The sequence below is a fragment of the Ochotona curzoniae genome, unplaced genomic scaffold (assembly GCF_017591425.1).
Source record: "Ochotona curzoniae isolate NIBS_2020 unplaced genomic scaffold, NIBS_Ocur_1.0 patch197, whole genome shotgun sequence".
NCBI lineage: Eukaryota > Metazoa > Chordata > Mammalia > Lagomorpha > Ochotonidae > Ochotona > Ochotona curzoniae.
In genome coordinates, this window is record NW_024466747.1 from 78,806 (window position 1) to 88,613 (window position 9,808).

The 9,808-nt window shown below is 58.2% G+C and overlaps 1 protein-coding gene across 1 annotated transcript; it reads right to left on the minus strand.

The window, feature by feature from the left end:
* Positions 1–1,336: 1,336 nt before the first annotated feature.
* LOC121166663 (myogenin-like) lies at positions 1,337–3,087 on the minus strand. Its single transcript, XM_040995904.1, has 3 exons — positions 2,530–3,087; positions 1,899–1,980; positions 1,337–1,458 (listed from the first exon to the last, which is right to left on the minus strand). The coding sequence occupies exons 1-3, from the start codon at positions 3,073–3,075 to the stop codon at positions 1,337–1,339; spliced, it is 750 nt and encodes a 249-aa protein (XP_040851838.1). The 5' UTR covers positions 3,076–3,087.
* Positions 3,088–9,808: the final 6,721 nt, after the last annotated feature.

Below are 9,808 nucleotides of genomic sequence, written 5' to 3' on the forward strand. Positions count from 1 at the left end.
TGGCCTCTGGCACCTCAAGCTCCTAGTGTGGAGGCAGCCTTGCTTGCTGTCTCCTGCTGTGACCACCTGCCATGGAGCACAGCCGAGAAGCCCCCAACCTTTGGTCATGACTCAGAGTTAGAAGTCACAATCAACCGTGTACTCTCAGCTGAAAGCAGTTGGGATTAATGCTGACGTTTTTAGAAGGTGGCCCTTGTTAACTTCCTGGTTTCCTCTCAGCAGCCTCTTCTCCCCCAGCGCAGTCTCTATCATGTTCTGTGCCGTGGGCAGGGGCCAGAATCTACTTCTACCTGGGGGAATGGCAGAGGGTGGTAGGTGGTGTGTTCTTTGGCATGTAAGGGAAAGTGGCAGATTTATAAGGTTACCGCCTCTGGGCATGTCCATGGCCCTGGCACAGACAGTGCAGGGTGCAGGAGTGTGTAGCCAGTGGTGTTGTGGGCTGCATGGAGGAGGGTAGGCAGAAGCAGCTGCTGTGAATGAGGCTGCAGCCCAGGGCTCTGCAGGTTCCCTCCACCCAGCCTAGGCAGCAGCACCACCCGGCTATTGTCATGGCAAAAGAGCAGGGGGCCCCAGCAGCCAAGCAAAACCTTGAGGCAGCACCCCCTCCCCCAACATCACCGTAGACACCTTTGTAGCAACCAGTCTTTATTTCATTTTTTAAAAAAGGAAATCCAAAATAAGTTAGCAAAAAAAAAAAAATTAAAATGGCAAAACCACACGCTACTTAATTACAAACAAAATCACTGGCGAGCCCTGCCCCCGCCCCCTGAGCCAGGGAGGCCTTGGTCAGATGGCAGCTTTACAAACAACACACAACACAACAGAAAACATGAAGCTACTGGAAGGCTCCCCATGTTCCTTGCCAGAGTCTGGCTGGAGACCTGGCCACAGAAGGCTGTCCCTCCCCCGCTCTTCTCTCCGCCCAGGGTGGGCCCAGCCCAGCCCCTGGCATCAGGGAAAGAGGCCAGCACAGGGAGGGGGTGGTCAGGACACTGGCACTGGCTCTCAGGAGTGGGGTGGAGAGGTGGAATTAGTAGCAACGAGGAGGAGGTTCCCAAGTTGGCCCCGAGCCGGGGCACACCCAAGGTGGCACTCTGGTCCCAGGCTTGGTCTCCCTGGAGAAAGGGGACACACTGGAGAAAGGCCTCAGTGAGAGGAGGACCCCCCCTTTCCTTGCTGGGCAGTGTCTGGACCTGACAGGGATGTGGAGGGGGAGGTCTGGCCCGTGGCAAGCCCAGGGCTGGCAGCCTGGCATCGGAACGGCCTGGCTTCTGAGGCCCCTGCTATAGAAGCGGCGTTGGCATCTGGCACGGGCACCCGGCCCAGTAGGCCCGGTTCAGTTGGCCATGGTTTCATCTGGGAAGGCCACAGACACGTCCTCCACGGCAATGCTGTCCACAATGGAGGTGAGGGAGTGCAGGTTGTGGGCATCTGTGGGGTCAGCTGACAGCAGATGATCTGTGAGAAGGCAGGGCAGTGTTACTGGGGTGGGATCTTGAGGCCCGGAAGGGTTGTGCAGGGGTGTGTGTGTGTTCACACCCGAGTGCGCATGCGTCTCGTTGTGATTTGGAAGCAGCTACCCTGAGGTGGAGCCTGGATGCTTCCTCCCTGAGGACTGGAGCTGCCCTCTGCCTGGCCCAGCACTGACTCAGCACTTCCCAGAGACCCCTGGGGGCAGGGACCTTCTCTGCTGAGAAGGTCAGTACCAGGCCCCAGCGAGGTGGTGGACCCTCCCAGCCCACTGTTGGGGGTCTTGGTCCGCAGGCCTCTGGAGAAGCCATAGAAAGGAGCTGGAGCGAGGAATGCCTTTGTAGCAGGGGAGGGAGGGAGGGAGGGGGACCTGGCCTGGGGAAGGGATAAAGGGTGGAGCCCAGGTGACAAGGTCAGGCCTCACTTACCTCCTGGGTTGGAGCCGAACTCCAGCGCACTGCCCCACTCCGGACTGCAGGAGGCGCTGTGAGAACTGCATTCACTGGGCACCTGCATGATAGGGCAAGGGCCCAAGGTCAGGGCATGGCCACCGGCTCTCCGTGTGGGCTTTGGTGGGGATGGTGGGGGGTGAGAGAAGGTGGACCACAGGCTGGCCCTCCCGTGCCAACTGCCCCTGCCTCTGACTGCACAAGGGACCCAGCTGCCACCCACAGCGGTGATGCTGAGCTCCCAGGACACTCACTAGCAGCAGTCTTCGGCCCTGAGGATAAGGTTGAGGGTCTGGCTGCCCCTGCTGTGGGTCAGGGTGGAGTGGGAGGCTCTGTTGTCTTTCCTGAATTGCTTAGCCTGACCCTTTTAGGTTCTGCCTACAGCCCCGGAAGCAGTCCTTGCTCATCCCCGGGAGTGACGGTGGGGGAGGAATATGACCAGTGCAGTTGCACAGGCCTCCCCTCACCACGTTGTCTCCACCCCACCTCCTGAGAGCACAGGAGGTCAACTGGACAGATCAGATGAGATGGGAACCCCAGAAGCCCTGCCTGACACCTGTCTCAGCCCTCCCCAATCCCAGGGCTGTGGGATCCCGGGCTGGCCGCTTACCCCTGGCTGGGGCCCGGCACTGGCCCGGTAGCGCAGGTCGCGCTCCTCCTGGTTGAGTGAGCTGAGCAGCGCCTGCAGGCGTTCAATGTACTGGATGGCGCTGCGCAGGATCTCCACCTTGGGCAGCCGCTGGTTGGGGTTGAGCAGGGTGCTCCTCTTCAGGGCCTCGAAGGCCTCGTTCACCTTCTTGAGCCTGCGTTTCTCCCTGAGCGTGGCTGCCCGCCGCCGGTCCACTGACACGGACTTCCTCTTACACACCTTACACGCCCATGGCAGACACTGGCCAGGGCAGTGCTCAGGGGTCCCCAGCCCCTTATCTTCCAGGGGTCCCCGGGCTTCGGGACTCAGGCTGAGCTCAGTCCGCTCATAGCCTGGTGGTTCAAAGCCCTGAAGGTGGGCAGGCAGGTAGTTCTCCCCGTCGTAGAAGCGGGGCTCCTGGTAGAAGTAGGGGCACGTCTCGTAGAGCTCCATGGGGTCGGAAGAGACTGGTTCCTGCCACCGGCCCCCAGGCTCCTGCAGCCCCTCACGCCAACTGCTGGGTGCCATTTAAACCCTCCCGGCTGGCATGGGACCAGAGATAAATATAGCCCACGCCGTCGAAACCTGAGCCCCCGCTAAGCTGTTGCTGCGCATCGAGACGGTTCCAGGGGCTTACATGTGCGTCCCCTTCCCTCTCCCCCACAACCCCCACCCCGCCCCAGCCGCCTGCCCCTGACCGCCGGCTCCTGTGCACGGGTCGGGAGGCCGTCGGGTGTAATTTGATTAGTTTTCATTTCTCGGCAGCCCCTGTGGGGCAGGAGAGGTGGGGGGCATGTGCCCCTCTCATCTGCTGCTTTCAATTATTCCTGGCTGGGCAGCCGGCCTTCTTCTTGCTGGTTCCAGAGAAGCCCTTGGGTGCAGGAGGAGGAGGGGACAGGGCAGGTTAGAAAGGTGCAGTCTGCTCAGGGGGCTTGTGCAACCCTGAGCCCCCTCCCCACCCGCCGGCAGCATGTGAGCTCCCTATGCAGGTAGAAGGGACCCTTGGAGAGAGATCATCTTGGAGCAAGAGGTGGCTGGGGATGGAGGGTGTGGCAGGCAACAGGGACTCGGGAAGGGGCCCCTGGGGGGACAAGAGGCTTGGCTTCTGGGGTTCCCCAGTGGCTTGGAAGACCTTGGTTGGCATGACTGCTGGTGGAGGCGACCAGGATCAAACTCGGCTGCCTCCCTGGCTATATCTGCCAACTCAATGCCGTCCGCTGACCTCTTGCACACCAGGCTTAGCTGACTCCTCGCTGGGGGTGGGGTTGGGAAAGCAGGGGGGCAGAGTCCGGGAACCCGTGGCAAACTCCCTTCCTCTCCCCTCCATCGCATGTGGCTGCTCCTCAGACCCCTCCCCTCGTGGGCTGTCAGTCTTCCTGGCATCACACAGGTCTCAAGTGTGTCAGAGGCTACTGAATGCCGGGGTGTCTCCACTCAAGGACTCCTCACAATAAGGCTTCCAGATGTGAGGGGGTCCCATCCTCCTGGGGCAGCAGACAGCCCTTGGGTACCAGCACCGGAGAGATCCAGCCTCCGGGTTGGGGCTAGAGGGACCCCAAGCCCAGGCCACTGTCCCACCTCACCACCCAGTGGACCACGATGGTTACCACACTTGACCCAGCCCCAGGGCCCAAAGTCCCTGCACAGGTGGCAGACTCTTACCAATATTACAAGACAGTCATGTAGCTTCAGGGGTCCTGGGCTTGACCTGCAGTTGACTTTTCCAACCTCCCTCCCGACCCTGCCAACCCTGTGGACTAGACTGAGCAATGCCATCCCACACTCCTCTCCTGGGACAGGTGAGGCTTGGCATTTCAAGTTCAAAGTGGAGTGGAGGATAGAAGAGGAAGCTAGTGGTGCTGGGGGGGAGGTAGGATGTGGTAAGGGGCTTTGAGGCAGTTCCCCTCCCTCCTGTCATCCTTAGTGAGGAGCTGGCAGAATGCTGGTGTCCTCTTAGTTGGGGGGGGGGGGCAGAAATGGAGGCGAGGAAAGAACCAGTGGGTCCCATGAGGGGAAAGTGGGGCCCTTGGGCTTGCCATGAGACAGGAAATGGTATGTGGCTGCTGTGGCCACCAACCCTGCCTTAGACTAAAGAAGGAGCCTAAAGAAGGAGCCTGCCAGTCCACCCCCTCCATCAAAGCTGGGAACAAGGATGAGCCTTGCCTCAGTTTACCCAGCTGGGGGCTGAGTGGAGGGTGAGGGGAGGTAGGCAAGGACGGGTTGGGAAGGCCGATGTGTGTGGGCTCGGGGCTCATGTTGGGGTGACAGAACAGCCTGCATGTGGAGGCTGGGGAAACTGAGGCAGGGAGGCTGTGGCAAGCACCACCACAATGACCACGAGATGTGCCAGGCCCTAATGGCCCCCATCACTCACTCTGCCACCCAGCCAGGATGGATTCGCCTCGGAGAAGGCTCCAGGCTGACCAAGGGCAACATGTGTACCCTTGTTTGTGTGTTCCCACACAAGCACACACATGTGCATGCATGTACTCCCATGTGCTCACACATGCATGTGTTCATGTGTGCTTGTGTTGTGTGCTCCCCATGTGTGCCTGTGTATGCATGTTGGGGGTGCAGGGTGATGAGAACTGAACCTGGGCTTTCTCCCTCGGTCCTTTCTTTCTATCAAGACACAAGCATGGAGCCGTGTGCTGGCTGTCGGAGTCTCTGGGTTGGATGGTACGAGGTCTCGGCCTTCATCACTCTCATAGCTAAGGACAGGAGATGCATATGTGAAGCCATCTACTTGAGGGGGACAGTGTCCAGTGACAAAAGCTGGGACTAGCCCCCTCACTGCCTCCTCTGTGCACGCAGACTTTCTGTGTGAGAACCCCCTGAGTCTGTGTTGGGATGGAGCTGGCAGGGCAGGGGCAGTCATGGCCCTAGGCAGAGCCTATGCAGAGGGAAACAGGGTCGGCAGGGGCAGGGGGTTGGGGGTGAGAGGCCGGGAGCTTGGCTGGGGGCTTGGGGCCACCTCATGTGCCTGGGTCTCCCAGATCCTGGTGTGTAGGTATGATGGCATAGGCCTGAGCAAGATGGTTTGGGGACCCCATCAAGACCCACTGTGGGGCACAGGACCTCCAAGGACACTCTATCCTCCCTAACACCAATGCAGTGAGGATCAGCCCCAGCCCACCTGATCCTGCTCTTGGGAGCTGAGCTGTAGGGGAACTGCCCCTAGTGCCCCTCCACCCCAGGAGCTGCCCTCTGATGGATGGGAACATATTGGTGCCCAGCACAGAGCCGCCTTTGTGCTCCGCCACCAGTGGCCATCCATCAGCAGTAACCTGACAGCAGGGCGTCCGGCCCTAATCCCCACCCCGGCTGGCCCGGCTGCAGCCACTTCTTCCCGCAGCAGTGCTTGCTCCCTCCCAGAGGAAGCCCCTCTCCTGATGAAGGGGGGAGGCCAGCAGGGGAGGCTTGTTCTGTATGCTAGGTTGATCTTATTTGCAGGGTATCACTGTTTTTCCAAATGCCCCCTGCTCCTTCCATCTCCTTCTGCCACCACTTCCAGGCATAGAGCACTGGCGTGTAGCATCCTCCTGTCCCTGCTGAGCTGGACTAAACTCAAAGCAAGCTTGCCCTTGCAGTATTTGCTCTGTGTGTATGTGTGTGTGTGTGTGTGTGTGTGTGTGTGTGTGTGTGTGTGTGTGTGCTCAGAGCAGTAAGAAGGGTTTGGAAGGGTGGGAGCCTGTGACTTCCCCACACAGCCCTGCTTTCTGTTTTCCTGAGTTTCGGGTGTCCTTGAGGAGGCCTGGCTGGGGTGGGGGTTGGAGTGAGGCACACACGCCTACACCTGCCAGGTGAGCCAGTGAGCAAGGCGGTGCTGACTGTGTGTATGTGCGGGGGGCCTGGCAGGTGAGAACAGATCTCAGAGTCACGGGCTGTCAGAGCTGTGAGGACTCAGGGCTGGCGTGCCCCTCTTCCTGTACCCTGCATGAAGGCAACAGAGGCCCAGACAAGGGAAATGACAGGGGACTGACTGGTGGTGGCCTGAACTTGGGCCTGGGGACTGGGGCAGGTGCTTGCTCACTCTCGTGCCCACTGGTCTCCCCACCCCCCACTGAGGTAGGTGCAGCCAGTGCTGCTCAGTGGTGTCGGGTCCCCCAGGCAGATAGACAGTGAGGGCATTGAAGAATTCAGGCCCATAATAGGAGACATGGTGATGGGGAGATCCAAGGGGCTGTGGAGGCCCCTGCAGGCCTCGCATTGTTTCCACTGAGGCCCCCGAGCTGGGCATCGGGTAACCACTGGGAAATCTCGGCTCTGCCTGGAATCCGGAGCTCAGAGCCAGGATCATCCTTCAGGCATCTCTGGCCTTGGGGTGGGGAAAGGTGTGGGCCTGGGGGTGACCGGGTCTGCGTGGGAGGAAAGATGAGGGCACACCCCCAGCCGGATGGGGTGCAGTGCACACTTGTGGTCTTCATTGCTGCTGGCTGCGGCTGAGCAGGAGACCGGAAGTCTGGGTGCAGACTCAAGGCACGGCCGCCCTGTCTCCCCTCTGGTCCTTGGTTTCCCCATCAGTAAGTCCAAGCACTGGGTGAGAGGACCCTCAGCCTGGGGCCTGAGGAGGGGCTCCAGGGGACTGAGTGGAAAGGTTGGCCAGCAGGATGAGAGAGGGCAGACTCCTTCCCAGCCTACACTTTGCTCCTGGTTTCAGCCGCGTTGTAGGGGTGGGGGTGCCCATGCCAGCCACCTGGAACCCCTTGGCATGGTTTGTGATACTCGCCCTGGACGGAGGCTCCTGATCTGTGCCCCTCCTTTGCTGGTTCTGCCCTTTCTGTGGGTCCAGGGGCCTGGGCATGCCACCTGCCCCTCCCCCTTCCCGGATGCTTCTATTTCTGCCTCTTTGACAAGTTGTGACATATTTGCCAGCAGCTGCTGCCTGGGTGGAGATGCCTTCGCTTTTCTCCCGACTCTGTCCTCTCCTCCCCAGCCCCTCTCCCGACAACCACCCCTTCCCAAAATGTGCCGCGAGGCCCTGCCCACATTCCCCACTCTGTCAGGACCCACACATCCAGCTCCCCTTGCTGATTCCAAGCGAGTTCTTAGTGGGAAGTGGGAAGGGCAGGTTGGGGCTCAAGGGCAGGGGGTAAGAGCTCTTGGGCCGAGTCCCACCCGTGTGGTTCGTTTGAGGCAAGGCTCTTCCCCATCGGTCTTCCTTTTTTTGTGTCTTTAAAATGAGTCCTTGGGTGCTGGTGACTGTGCCTACTGCTCTCGTCTCCTGGGGCACTCACGCCTGTGGCCCTCTGCTGCCCTTCCTCCGAGCCCACACATGTGACCCCTCCCTCTGGCCCAGCTTCATCATCAGTGTCCCCCCTTTATACCCTCGGCCTAGAATGAGGAGCAGACACTCTTGTCCCCCACATCACCGGCTTCTGCTGCTCCCAATCCTTCCAACAATTCCCTCTCAGATCCGCCAAACCTCTCCCCTGGGTAGGCTCAGTCTGGGCCCTCTCCCCTGATGGATCTGTGTCCTGTGGCTGCACTGGCCGTGCCCACCTGGAGTTCCTGCTCTCAGCTTCTGTGTTCCAGGCCCCAGCTTCATCTCTGATTTTTCTCAGCATTTCTCCTCCTCTCTCTGTCCTACTCTCCTCCCTTGAGCTCCACCTCTGCCCAGCCTTGAAGAATTTCCTAGTCTGTCTTTTTCACTACAGTCTCTCAATTTCTATTCTTCCTTGCCCCTTGGATTTCAAGTATCTTGTGAATAGATGCTTGGTGGTCACCAGCTGCTCTGACCTGCTACACGTAGTTCTCTCACTATAGTCTTGATAGTCTTATAGTCTACAGTCTCACAGAAGGAGAGGAAGATAGATAGATAGATAGCTCTTCCAACTGGTCATTCACTCCTCAGACGGCCAAAGCCAGGAGCAAGGAACTCCATCCAGGTCTCCCAGGTGAGTGGCAGGGCCCCCACAGACTTGGGCCATCTTCCACTGCTTTTCCAGGCTCATTATCAGGGAGCTGGAGCGGAAGCAGAGCAGCTGGGACTCAGACTGATGCTCATGTGATGCCAACGTTGTGAACGGCGACTTAACCTGCTTGACCACACTACTGACCCCCTAGTCGTGATCTCTCCCCAAAGGCGCAGATCGCATGTCAGGCATATTTGTCTGGGAATAACACACCTGACACAGACTCACTATATGAAGAAAAGAGGTTGTTTTAGCTCAGAATCAGGCCAATGGCATGGTGCCCCCATCAGCTCAGCCAATAACATTATAAAGGTGGGTGCATATGTGGGAGGAAGCTGGGGAGACTGGGTTCCCCGGGTCCCTTCTAAGGGGACCCCATCTCTGAAAGGTCCCACTTTCCACCATCACCTCCCTGACAACTAAGCTGCTTCTTCTTCTTCTTCTTCTTCTTTTTAAAGATTTATTTGTTCTTATTGGAAAGTCAGATATACAGAGAGGAGGAGAGACAGAGGAAGGTCTTTCATCCATTGATTCATTCCCCAAGTGACCACAACGGCTGGAGCTGCGCCGATTCGAAGCCAGGAGCCAGGAACTTCCTCCAGGTCTCCCACATGGGTGCAGGATCCCAAGGCTTTGGGCCATCCTCAATTGCTTTCACAGGTCACAAGCAGGGAGCTGGATGGGAAGTGGAGCTGCCGGGAATAGAACCGGTGTCCATATGGGATCCCGGGGCGTTCAGGGCAAGGACTTTAGCTGCTAGGCCACTGCGCCAGCCCCCTCCCTTTTTTTAAAGGTTTATTTATTTTTACTGCAAAATCAGATATTCAGAGAGGAGGAGAGACAGAGAGGAGGAGAGACAACCAAGCTTCTAACATGTGAACTTTGGGGGATGTAGGTTAAGCTCTAGCCCAACTGTCACACCATGGTCTGAATAGCTCCACTGAACGTCCTGCAGGCTCCTAAAATTGAATGGATCTGATGTAGAATCCCTTAGTGCCTTCCCAGGTCAGTCTTCTCACTGGTGTCTGATGCCACCATCAACTCACCCAGTAATTTCTTCCTATACTTTCATTTTTCTGGTTTGTTTTAAAAGATTTTATTTATTCATTTGGAAAGGCAAAGTTATGGAGGGATAGGGAGAGAAATCTTCACCCGTTGATTCATTCCCCAGATGGCTGCCATAGCCAGGGCCAGGCTAAAGCCAGGAGCTTCATCTGAGTCTTCCCGTGTGGGTGCAAAAACCCAAACACTTGGGACATCTTCCACTGCATTAACACACACATTCACTGGGCGCTGGATCAGAAGTGGAGCAATAGGGACGCGACCTGGTGCCTGTATGAGAGGCC

Bases quoted from the DNA above. Each gene is read 5' to 3' on its own strand.
- LOC121166663 (XM_040995904.1), bottom strand. From the start codon at position 3,075: ATGGCACCCAGCAGTTGGCGTGAGGGGCTGCAGGAGCCTGGGGGCCGG. The intron at 1,981-2,529 runs GTAAGCGGCCAG...CCTATCATGCAG, and splicing joins GTGCCGGGCCCCAGCCAGGG to GTGCCCAGTGAATGCAGTTC. The intron at 1,459-1,898 runs GTAAGTGAGGCC...GCCTTCTCACAG, and splicing joins GTTCGGCTCCAACCCAGGAG to ATCATCTGCTGTCAGCTGAC.